The 12,778-nt window shown below is 41.2% G+C and overlaps 1 protein-coding gene across 5 annotated transcripts in view; it reads left to right on the top strand.

Moving 5' to 3' along the window:
• RNF216 (ring finger protein 216) overlaps positions 1 to 12,778 on the top strand; it is a 172,192-nt gene that overhangs the window by 63,929 nt on the left and 95,485 nt on the right. For all 5 annotated transcript variants that reach the window (XR_009559066.2, XM_030846620.2, XM_030846617.2 and 2 more), the window contains exons 10-13: positions 5,389 to 5,439; positions 6,940 to 7,077; positions 8,987 to 9,135; positions 9,647 to 9,725. Coding sequence is in view for 4 of the 5 variants with exons in the window: in XM_030846620.2 (XP_030702480.1) it covers positions 5,389 to 5,439; positions 6,940 to 7,077; positions 8,987 to 9,135; positions 9,647 to 9,725 (417 nt within the window). In the remaining variant the exon portion in view is untranslated. The remainder of the gene's footprint in view (positions 1 to 5,388; positions 5,440 to 6,939; positions 7,078 to 8,986; positions 9,136 to 9,646; positions 9,726 to 12,778) is intronic.

The raw sequence follows: 12,778 nt of genomic DNA, 5'->3' as shown, positions 1-12,778 counted from the left end.
AACTATAAAACTTTTAAAAGGAAAACAAAACTAGGTTTTGTAATGATACTGACTGAAGTTCACAGTTTCATAAATCAGATTTATGTTAGAGAATTTTAATTGGAGCTTAGTAAACACATCTGTTTCACCTCCTTCACCCTCTAATGGTGGAAATTAGAGGAAATGGAGGAAAAAACAGAGATTCCATTTAGCTCTTTAATTCTTCCAAATATACTATCAAATGTGCAAGTCAACTGGAATATACATATGTTGGCTATTTAATACAAACAAACCTCGGAGATATTGCAGGTTCAGTTCCAGACCACCGCAATAAAGTGAATATTGCAATAAAGCTAGTCATATGAATTTTTTGGTTTCCCAGTGCATAGAAAAGTTATGTTTACACTACACTGTAGTCTAGTAAGTATGCAATAGCATTATGTCTAAAAAAATGTCCATGCCTTAATTAAGATATACTTTTATTGCTAAAAAATGCTAACCATCATCTGTGCTTTCAGCGAGTCATAATCGTTTTGCTGGTGAGGGGTCTTGCCTCAGTGTTGGTGGCTGCTGACTGATCAGAGTGGTGCTTGCTGAAGGCTGGGGTGGCTGTCCAGATTTCTTAAATGTGACAATAATGAAGTTTGCTGAATTGATCGATTCTTGCTTTCATGAATGATTTCTCTGTAGCATGCAGTGCTGTTTGATAGCATTTTACCCACAGTAGAACTTCTTTCAAAATTGGAGTCAGTCCCCTCAAATCCTGCTGCTGCTGCCTTATCAACTAAGTTTATGTGATTTTCTAAATCCTTTGTTGTCATTTCAACAATCTTCATAGTATCTTCACCAGTAGTTTCCATCTCAAGAAACCGCTTTCTTTGCTTATCAATGAAAAGCAACTCCTTGCCTGTTAAGGCTTTATTATGAGATTGCAACAATTCAGTTCTAATTCTAGGTCTCTTGCTGTTTCTGCCACATCTGCAATTAATTTCTCCATTGAAGTCATCCACACGTATTGGGATCAGCTTCTTCCAAACTCCTGTTAGTGTTGGTATTTTGACATCTTCCCATAAATTATGAATATTCCTCTTTGCATGTAGAATGGTGAATCCTTTCCAGAAGTTTTCGGTTGACTTTGCCCCAGATCCATCAGAGGAATCACTATGGCAGCTATAAGCCTTACAAAATGTATTTCTTAAATAATAAGTCTTGCAAGTCAAAAATTACTCCTTGATCCATGGGCTGCAGAATGAATGTTTTGTTAGCAGGCATGGAAACATTAATCTCGTTCATCTCCGTTAGAGCTCTTAGGTGACCAGGAGCATTTCAGTGAGCAGTAAAGGAATATTTTGAAAGGAATCTTTTTCTGAGCAGTAGTTCTCAACAACGAGCTTAAAATATTCAGTAAACCATGTTATAAACAGATATGCTGTCATCCAGGCTTTGTTATTCTATTTATAGAGCACAGACAGAGTAGATTTAGCCTAATTCTTAAGGGCCCTAGGATTTTTGGAATGGTAAAAGGAGCACTGGCTTCAGCTTCAAGTCATCAGGTGCATTAACCCCTAACAAGAGAGTCAGCCTGTCCTTTGAAGCCAGGCATTGACTTCTCCTCTCTAGCAGTGAGAGTCCTAGATGACATCTTCTTTCAATATAAGGCTGTTTTGTCTACATTTGAAAATCTGTTGTTTAGTGTGGCCACCTTTGGTTAATTACCTTAGCTGGATCTTCTGGATAACTTGCTGCAGCTTCTACGTCAGCATCTGCTCACCTTGCACTTTTATGTTATGGAGATGGCTTCTTTCCTTAAACCTCAGGAATCAACCTCAGCCTGCTTCAGACTTCTGCAGTTTCCTCACCTTTCTCAGCCTTCGTAGAATTGAAGAGAGTTAGGGCCTTGCTTTGGATTAGGCTTTGGCTTAAGGAAATATTGTGGCTGGTTTGATCTTCTGTTCAGACCACTGAATCTTTCTCCATATCAGCAGTAAGGCTGTTTCACTTTCTTATCATTGTGTGTTCATTGGGGTAGCAGTTTTAATCTCCTTCAAAAATTTTTCCTTTGCATTCACAACTTGGCCAACTGTTTGGTGCCTAGCTTTTGGCCTATCTCGACTTTTGACATGTCTTCCTCACTAAGCTTAAATTGTTTCTAGCTTTTGATTTAAAGTGAGATGGGCCACTCTTCCTTTCATTTGAATGCTTAGAGGCCATTGTAGGGTTATTAATTAGCCTAATTTCAACATTGTTGTGTCTCAAGGAATAGGGAAGCGGGAGAAGAGGGAGAAGGATGGGGAATGGCCAGTCAGTGGAACAGTCCGAACACACATGACATTTATCGATTAAGTTCACTGTCTTATATGGGTGCAGTTCATGGCACCCCAAAACAGTTGCAATGGTAACATCAAAGATCACTGATCACCATAACAAATACAGTAATAATAATAACGAAAAAGTTTGAAATACTGCGAGAATTGCCAAAATGTGACCAGAGACATGAAGTAAGCAAATGCTGTTGGAAAAATGGCACTGATAGACTTGCTTGATGCAGGGTTACCACAAACCTTCAGTTTGTTTAAAAAAAAAAAAAAGGTACTATCTGCAAAGTGCAGTAAAATGAAGTGTGCCTATATGTGTTTTCTAGACCAGCAACTCTCAAGTTTGCCCCATGGGTCCCTGGGTTTCCCAAGACTCTTTAGGATGTCTGCGACGTCAGATCTCTTATCGTGATAAGACAATATTTACCTTTTTCACATTGTTGAATTTGTACTGAGGAACAAAAGTAGTGGTGCCTTAGCATGAATCAAGCCAGTGGCACCAAACTCTACTGGAAATCATTACTTTCTTCACCACCATGCACTCACATTTTAAAAAACAACAAAAAAAGCCCATGTCGTCTAAAAATGTATTTGATGCTTTGATGAAGCAGTTGAAATTATTACTTTATGAAATTTTAACCCTTGAAAACATCTTTTCAATACTCTGTATGACAAAATGGGAAGTACAGTTGTCCCTCCATATCCACAGGGGGTTGGTTCCAGGACCCCCACCACAGATACCAAAATCTATAGATGCTCAAGTCCTTTGTATAAAACGGCTTAGTATTTGCATATAACCTACACACATCCTCCCGGATACTGTAAATCATCTCCAGATTACTTACAACACTTAATACAATGTGAATGCTCTGTAAATAATTGGCAGCACACTGTAAATTCAAGTTTTTCTTTTTGGAACTTTCTAGAATTTTTTTCCCCCAAATAATTTTGATTTGAGGTTGTTGAATCTGTGGATGCAGAACCTGCATATATGGAGGGCCGAATGTATGCATAAAGTGCTTTTGCTGCATACTGGCTGACTATGATGGTTTTCTCAAGGAGAAGCATTTGTAACATCGAATTGCAAGCTGCTGAATTAGGCCCTTCTCCCTACCCCCCCCAAAAAAACCCCCACCATTTTTACTTGAAAAAATGACTGACAGAAAAACTATGATTATTCAAAATTAGGTATTTAGCAGGAATTTTCTCAGAAATGAATGAAGTGATTATTTATGTCCAATGATAAAATTCTGGATCTCAAACAGAAATTGGACTTTTGGAGAATTGTCATCTTGATCCATCCGTCATAGAGTTACCTGTGACTGTATCTGTTACATTAAAATCTGTTAGTGTAGCTTGCAGTTCGAATAGATATTTCACCCATGCATGATTTTATCATAAACACCGGTTCACTGAATTATGTAGACCTTCCAGATGTTGGCACATTTCACAGTATAGTATCAAAACACCACATTTGCTAATATCACTGCCAGCCTCATCAGAGAAGTGTTGAAGTATTGGCAAGATGGTTGTGGTCATCTTTTTGATGTCCAAATTGTCCCTTCTTTGGCCAGTGGCGTCACCTTCAAGTTAGTTCCTCTGTCCTGGACCTAGTCATCTTTCTTTGACAGTATCCTTGCTTTCTGGCACACCTGGTGATCCAGGTTCAACTTCTGCTTTTCCTAACCTGGACCTGGAATCACCAACTTTTCCAAGATGTCATATTTTCTTTTAGTGGAAGTTCATACTAAGATTTTTATTTCAACTTTGGTTTATAGGGTTTTTTTTACTTCTTTCATTTTACGTAAGCATTTCTTTTCTCTTATGCTGAAAATCTTGGCTCTTAATTACATTACCATAATGGCTTATTTCCTTTATCCTATGTTGTATACTTAGTAGATCCCAAATAACAACCCAGTATTATTACCAATAATGTTGCTAAATACGGTCTAGGATTTATTTATAACTTAGATTAGGAATTTGAAATTAAAATATTATAAAGTTACTTGAAATAAGTGTGTGGTTATGCCATTAACTTGGTAAGCAAAGAAGTTTGTTTATTTTTAAGTTTTAAGGAATTGGTTTTTAATTTCTTTTTCATTTAATTCTGTTGTTCAGTTATGTAAAGTATTTTTAAAGTCAAAACTATAAAACAAGGAACATTCAGAGAGATCTAGCCTCTGTCCTGTCTGTCCTCCCCATGTCCTCTAACTCCCTCTATACATAAACCATTATTAATAGTTTTTGGGTTGTCTTTTCTTATTTTATGTAAAAGCATATATGTGTGTATATATATATATATATTTTTTAAAACCTTTCTTTCTTATTAAAAGGTACACACTGTTCTACTCTAGCCTTTTTCACTTAACTGTGCTTCTTGGCAATGACTCCACAGCAATCCATGGAGATTTTTCTCTTTCCTTTTTAAAACTGCCTAGTGTCCCATTGTCTGCAGTACCAGAGTTGATTCAGTTATTCGCCTACTGAGGGACACTCAGGGTTGTTTCCAGTTTTTTGCTATTATAAATAGTGCCATGATAAATAACTTTGTGCATACATCATTTCATATTTCTGCCCCAGGGTAACTTTGGAATAGATTCCTACAAGTGCGATTGATGAATTGGAGTGTAAATACTTATGTAACTGTTATATGGTGCCAAATTCCCCTCCATGGTGGTTGTACTGTTTTGCATTCCCACCAGTAATGTACAAGAGTGCCTGTTTCCCGCTAACCTCACCAACAGAGTATGTTTTCAAGCTTGGTTTTTACCCACTCAGTTTTTTTTGTTTGCTTATGCTATGCTGTACTCTTCATAAATGTTTTATGTCAGTCTTTTATTCCTTCTATATTTTGAGTCAGATTTAAGGACGTTTTCCCCATATATTCTAGTACTTATATGGTTTCCTTTTTCATGTGTAGTGTTCTGATGCATTTTAAATTTACTCTCAGGTAACTTTTTAAACTACTAAACTATGTAACTGAAGAGATGACTATTAATAATAGGGTTTTTTTATGTTTATGAAAGTAAATGCTAAATGGTTTGTGGCATCTTGACTAAATTTGCATCTGCGTGTATGGTTTTTTGTTCCTCAGCATGAAGACTTTTTGCTTGCCCTGCAGATGAATGAAGAACAGTATCAAAAGGTAGTTAAAATCTCACCTAATCAATTTATTCTGGGTATTTTCATTAGCTGTTTTCTCTTCTCACATTTCCTGAGCATTTTGATGACAAATTGGTTCCTGTATAACCTTTGCTGTTGATCTGCTGAGTTTGAGCTTCAGCTAAGTTACAGTCAGGTACTTAAACCATTATAGTCACTCTTGCTTCCAAATTGGATCAGATTTGGAGGGAAGATAATATTGTTAGAGTCGTGCCTCTTAAAAAACATTGCCTGGAATCCATTGGATAGACTCTTAGAGCAAAATTTAGAATTCACGTATCACTTATAGGGTTAGAAGGAAGAGATGTGTCTAACCTCAGGACCAGATGGCTTTTGTATGATGTCAGCCATCCTCATGTAGTGGCCTTTTCTAACATGGTAGAAATGGACTAGTGACTGGATCAGTCACTGCCCTTAATAAAAAGCGTAAGTTTTCTGGTACTCGCAGTACTTGAGATGCTGCTTTATATAGCTTCAGTAGTCACTTAAGATAAAGCTTGTGCTGAGTTGTGACCCCATCGCACTCTTGTCTTATAATAAGGAGCAAAATCCAACATTTTTTTTAAAATTTATTTTATTTATTTATTTTTGGCCGTGTTGGGTCTTTGTTGCTGCGTGCAGGCTTTCCCTACTTGTAGCGAGCGGGGGCTGCTCTTTGTTGCAGTGCATGAGCTTCTCATCGTGGTGGCTTCTCTTGTTGCAAAGCACAGGCTCTAGGCGTGCGGGCTTCAGTAGTTGTGGTGCACGGGCTCAGTAATTGTGGCTCACGGGCTCAAAGCGCAGGCTCAGTAGTTGTGGTGCACGGGCTTAGTTGCTCCGCGGCATGTGGGATCTTCCCGGACCAGGGCTCGCACCCGTGTCCCCTGCATTGGCAGGCGGATTCTTAACCACTGCGCCACCAGGGAAGCCCAAAACTTTTTAAATAATATCCCTCATGCCACTTGTCCCTGACTGTTATGTTAACATCTGATTATAGATGTTACAGTTCTGCTGGTACCATGAAATTCATGAATATGATAACTTTATACAAAGGATGATACCAAAGAATACCCCCAAAAAACATGAAAATCTCACTGTCTTTAGCTACGTATTAATATTTGTACTAGCATCTTAAGCTAGATTTATACAGCAGAAACAGCTTGGGCTTCCCTGGTGGCACAGTGGTTGAGAGTCCACCTGCGGATGCAGGGGACACGGGTTCCTGCCCCGGTGTGGGAAGATCCACGGCTGGGCCCATGAGCCATGGCCGCTGAGCCTGCGCGTCCGGAGCCTGCGCTCCACCACGGGAGAGGCCACAGCAGTGAGAGGCCCGCGTACCGCAAAAAATAAAAAAAAGAAAAAAGAAAACAGCTCATCATTGTTTTATGGCTTCTAGGGATTGCTTTTCACCTCAGAATGTACTTGGAGGTGGGGGAATATGAAACATGGCTGCCTCCTCTACTTGCGTGTAGGGAATTTCATGTGTGTTTCTGGTGGCTTGCAGGATGGCCAGTTGATTGAGTGCCGCTGCTGCTACGGGGAATTTCCATTTGAGGAACTGACGCAGTGTGCAGATGCTCACTTGTTCTGCAAAGAGTGTCTCATCAGATATGCCCAAGAGGCAGTCTTTGGATCTGGAAAGGTAAGAACCATACAGTGTGTCCATACATAGGAAATATTCACAGAGTTTGAGGACACCACATTTATAGACAAGTGTAAATGCCTCATGGAAGTGCCTTTTCTGAGGTGATGTGGAACTCTGCTAAGACATGCTAATGTGTGTGATTCCTAGACAGCCTTTGATTTGTGTGATTATGTTGGTTTGAAGCACAGCAGATTTTTTTTCAGGGAATGGTTTAATTCTTCCATGCTCTCATGCCCAGCGCACTGGAGCACCAACTTCTTCAGTTATCTTCTGTTTGAAATTAAAATGAAGGATGAACTCAAAAAGAGAATCTTGCAGGCTGTTTGAACATATGAGGCTGCAAATTAGTATTTTTTTAACAAAATTTTTAAAACATTTTATATAGTTGTATTAAAATGAATAATATTTTTAATTATTTATCATTTTTGGTTGTGTTGGGTCTTCGTTTCTGTGCGAGGGCTTTCTCCAGTTGCGGTGAGCGGGGGCCACTCCTCATCGTGGTACGCAGTCCCTCTCACTGTCGCGGCCTCTCATTGTGGAGCACAGGCTCCAGACGTGCAGGCTCAATGGTTGTGGCTCACAGGCCCAGTTGCTCCGCGGCATGTGGGATCCTCCGAGACCAGGGCTCGAACCCATGTCCCCTGCATTGGCAGGCGGACTCTCAACCATTGTGCCACCAGGAAAGACCCATAAAATGAATAATATTTTATACAAGATTATATTTCTCTGTCCAAAGTCAGTTTCTCTTGACACCAACATACAATATGGAAAGGAGTTTTTTGTCTTAATGAACACTTAAAAACCAAAATTGCTTTTCATAAATGCCCCACCAATAATCAAACCACTTGACATCAATTATTCTAAAATCAGTTGTAATTCAGTCAAGGACTGAGTAGCAGGGTTTTTTTTTGTTTTTTGTTTATAAATGTATTTATTTATTTTTGGCTGCATTGGGTCTTTGTTGCTGCAGCGGGCTTTCTCTAGTTGCAGCAAGTGGGAGCTACTCTTCGTTGCAGTGCGCGGGCTTCTCATTGTGGTGGCTTCTCTTGTTGCAGAGCACGGGCTGTAGGCGTGCGGGCTTCAGTAGTTGTGGCACGCGGGCTCAGTAGTTGTGGCTCACAGGCTCTAGTGCACTGGCTCAGTAGTTGTGGCGCACGGGCTTAGTTGTTCCATGGCATGTGGGATCTTCCCAGACCAGGGCTCAAACCCGTGTTCCCTGCATTGGCAGGCGGATTCGTAACCATTGTGCCACCAGGGAAGTCCCCTGAGTAGCAGTTATTGAGCAGAGTAGTTGTGATTAGCAGAATATAGGCATAGTTTAAAGATATTGTAAGTTCGGTTCCAGGCCACTGCAGTAAAACAAATATCACAATAAAAAGAGTCACACAACTCTTTGATTTCCCAGTGCATGGAAAAGTTATGTTTACACTATACTGTAGCCTGTTAAGTGTGCAATAGCATTTTGACAATCCCCTTCCCTCCTACCACTCATCTCTGCCTTCCAAGAGGTTCGGAACTCCAGCCTTTCCACAGAGTGTAGAGGGAATCAACTTGCTTATCATGAGTATCTGCTTTTCAGACACTGAGCTGTGACTTTCCTCCTCTAGTCTGCTAAGTGATTTATCGTTCCTCATCTACTTCCCATCTTCATATATTGTGGTTTAGGCTGATAGACGTCCTCTGGTAGAATCAAAGATGGACTTTGTGTTTTTGTTTCACGGTTTTCTTGTTCTGAGTGTGGTTTCTCAGAGAAGAGGGGACCTTTACCATCTCAGAGTCTGTGTTCCAAACCACGATTTATTTGCTTCCCATTGAAAGATGCATTTAACCACTGAGGTTTTTTTGTTTCTCTGAAAACTTGGTTAAATTTTTTTTTTCCCTTTGCCTCCTGACCGTATCATTCTAGTCAGAGCTCAGCTGCATGGAAGGCAGCTGCACATGTTCATTCCCAACCAGTGAACTGGAGAAGGTGCTTCCCCAGACCATCCTGTATAAATACTATGAGCGAAAAGCAGAAGAAGAAGTTGCTGCAGCCTACGCTGATGAGCTCGTCAGGTGGGTCCTCAGAGTCAGAGTGTCACTTGTCAACTCATTCCCTGTTAGGTAGACTGCCTGGGCCCTTTCATTGGTGATGAAAATTCTGTAACAGAGCTCTATCTCCAGGTTTTCTGGCATTTCTTGCTTTTAAAAAAAGAGAATAATTGTATTCATAGAAAAATTTGCAGTTTGTATTTTTACCTACATTCCTTGGCACCTCTTAATCATCTGGCTTATAGGTACAGTCCTTGTGCGTTGGTTAGAGGAAAGATAACATGTGTAAGGAGTTCTCAGAGAGGTATGTTAAATATTGAGTGGTTTGCACTGAGGCAGAACCCAGAATGGCACCTGCATTTCCTGGTGAGAGCCAGCACAGAGCAGAGCCTCAGTCCATGTTTTAATGAAAAGTTAAGGAGCGAAAGGAGGTGTGGCTGTCCAGCTGAAAACTCCATCTCAGTATGAATAATCACATGGAACAAATCAGGCTTTAATATTCTGAATAATATTCCTTCTGCTGTTTTGATTCTAGGTGCCCCTCCTGCAGCTTTCCTGCTCTGTTGGACAGTGATGTGAAGAGGTTCAGTTGTCCCAATCCTCGCTGCCGAAAGGTAGGGAGGCAAATATTTTTTCTAGATTCGTATTTGTATTATGGACTGCCTTTGTGGCACAGATATGTGCTGGGTGTCTGCATGCTGACCCATGAGGAGGATTTGAGTGCTCTCCTTTTCATGAAAGCAAGTGAAGATTGGTTCTTTGTGAATGGCGGCTGACTTTGTTGCAGAGATGGGGGCCACTTACAGAATTTTAATCACATAGCTCTGGATCCCTGTTTTATACCATCTGCCTAAAGGGCAGATACTGCAGTGTAAAATGTGAAGGGTTCTGTGTTTATTCCACTGTGCCAGTATTTTTCTTGCTCTTTCACCACCCTCTTATGCTCAAATACTTCTTTTCTGTGTGTGCACATGAGCGTGCACACACTTCCTGCCACTTGAAAAGTCCAAGTGGTATTTCTTTGATTAAAGAATTGGGTGTCATGGTGGCATTTCTGTCACATGCGGTAGATGAGTCACTCAGCTGTTCACATAAGGACTGATTGTGTCAGGTGAGACCAAAGCTGTCTAGTCGCCTTGCTGCTGAAAATCTTTCTTCCCTTTAGACTCCTATGCCATGAACTAAGAATGTCTTGAAATTTGTCAACCATTTATAAGCCACTTAAGAGTTTTTAAGGAATATAATATTGGCATCCACATAGACAAGTATGTTTTAAGCCATTTTCCTAAAATAGAATGATCAGAGTTGAATATTATAATATCTCCACCTTTTGGGGAGTGAAGAAATGAAAGTAGATATTGGAAAAGGAAGAAGAAACTACACTGATAGACTAAAACCTTACTCATTTTGTTTTCAACATTAACATTTCTGTGTAAAATCTGGATATTTTCTCACAATTGATGTATCCATTAGTAATTTGTCCCCACCCCAGGCTGTTGCTATAACAAATGTTTCAGTAGTCTCTGGAATCTTGGAACTAAGAAAGCAGACTCACTGACTGTCCTGTGTGCTTCCAGTGTGTTCAGCTCTAGAATGCCTGGGAAGGCAGTGCCTGAACTAAGATACAGAGAGCAAGGGAGGTAGCCAAGGGAAGAAAAGGGTGGGAGTAAAGTGAAAGTGAAGATGTGGAATGTTGTAGGTCCAAGGAGCAGTAGTATCCTGGACACTGACGTACTGGGAGTGTGAAGAGAAAGGCTTACGAGCTGGGAGGGGCCAGAGCCATGCAGGCCTTCAGCACCATTCTGAGGCAGGAGGATGGGGGAGTGAAAAAGCAGGGAGATCTGTTTGGCTGTTGAGTAATCAAGGTGAGGGATGCACATCACTGTCACCCGCCTCTGGAGTCTCCAGGAATTGCTAGTTTGAGCTAGGAATTATATTTCCTGGTATGATTCCAAATTAGACCTTGCCAATGAAAGTGCTCATATATGATTTGGAATGCCAGAGACAGTTACAGGAATGTATCAGGGTACTTATGAGTCTGAAACAGCATCCCGTGAGTATTTTGAGGATATCCAGCCTGGGATATCAGTAAAAGCCTCCTAGAGGCTCTTAAGATGCTAGGCAGAAAACCCAGATATTCTGCTTCCTCTCTGTGGGAGGAATATACTTGCCCTGCTGAACTTGGAGGGGGCCGTGTAGCTTCTTTTGGCCAATGAAATGGGTGAGAGGTCACTTGGAAAAACAGTGGTAAAATAAATGCTTAGGGGTGATGTCAGCAAGGTGGTGGAATAAGTAGCCCCAAATTCTCCTTCCCCCACAGAAACACTGATTCAACAATACATGGACCAGTTTCCTTTGTGAGAAATCTAGAAACCAGTTACAAGGCTCCTGCACTCCATACAGGGCAGTTAGCTGCATTGAGGCCTGTAGGAAAATTAGTGGAGCTCACTCCCCAGAGCCTGTCCCCCAGCACACATAGCACACATGGGAGGAAACACCTAACTCCTTGCTTCTCCTTGGGGAGGCAAAGAGCAGACTAGAACATACATCTAACATTCAGACTTCTCAGAGGGCTTACCCAAGGGGCTGGCTTATGTCTTTCCTCAATCTAAGCACCGACAGGAGGGAGCACCAGGTTTCAGATCCTCAAAAACAAAGGCAGTGGTTTCGACTAGCATACGCTCCCTCACCTTTGCCCCTTTCCTTGGCTTAGTGTAGAAGGAGCAGGAGAAAACCCCCAATTCCCAGCTTCTGGTTAGGGAGGGGAAGAGTTGGAGTGTGCGTCCAGTGTCCCAGCTTTTTGGGGTGCTGCCCAAGGGGCTGGTTTCTGTCTCACTTGACTCAGCACTGACAGGACCCTGCATACTTAAGAGGCCTGGAAGCTTCTGAGGAAAAAAGAGCTGAGACGCTTACTGCTGCTACAAAGGACCCACAGTATAGCAGACAGAGGCCATTATGTCTCTGTGGCTTTTCCCTCCAGGAGAAAGGAAGAGTGGGACATACACCCAATGTTCTAGCTTTTGAGGGGGAGGGGGGAGCTCTTCAAGGGACTGGTTTCTCTCTTGTCCAACTCAGAGCACTGATGAGACCCACCATACTCTAGATGCCTGAGGTCTACTGAGAACAAAAAAGAGCTGGGCATCTTATAGCCCCTCCAGAGAACCTGCAGTACTGTAGATGGACACCAGAGCGAGCAAGAGATAACAAGCTCCTGAAAAAAAAAAGCCAGCAAAACCTCTCTGAATTGGGAATTTACACACATAGGTCCAGAGAAGGTGCATCCACAGGAGAGGTTTGAGAGTCCTCCATAATTTATAGCCCGACTGATTGGTAAAGGCTTTTCCCCGTACAGGGCCAGTCTAAAGACTGGGAGAGATGGCTGTTTTTCAAATGTATAGATCCTGACAAAGTAACAAGGCACAAGAAGAACCATGGTCTAACCAAAGGAACAAAATAAATATTCAGAAACTGTCCCTAAAGAGATTGAGGTATGTGAATTACCTGACAAAGAATCCAAATAATCATCATAAGATGCTCAATTAGGATGGACCCAGACATTTTATAATCAAATGGTCAAAAGTCAGAGACAAGGAGAATTTTTTAAACAGCAAGGGAAAAGCAACTTGTCATGTACAGTGAGTCTCCCATAAGATTCTCAGAGGAGGGC

This window comes from Globicephala melas, chromosome 15 (assembly GCF_963455315.2).
Source record: "Globicephala melas chromosome 15, mGloMel1.2, whole genome shotgun sequence".
NCBI classification, from domain to species: Eukaryota; Metazoa; Chordata; class Mammalia; order Artiodactyla; family Delphinidae; genus Globicephala; species Globicephala melas.
The sequence above is the reverse complement of the archived record's forward strand: the minus strand, read 5'-3'. Positions and strand labels throughout refer to the sequence as shown.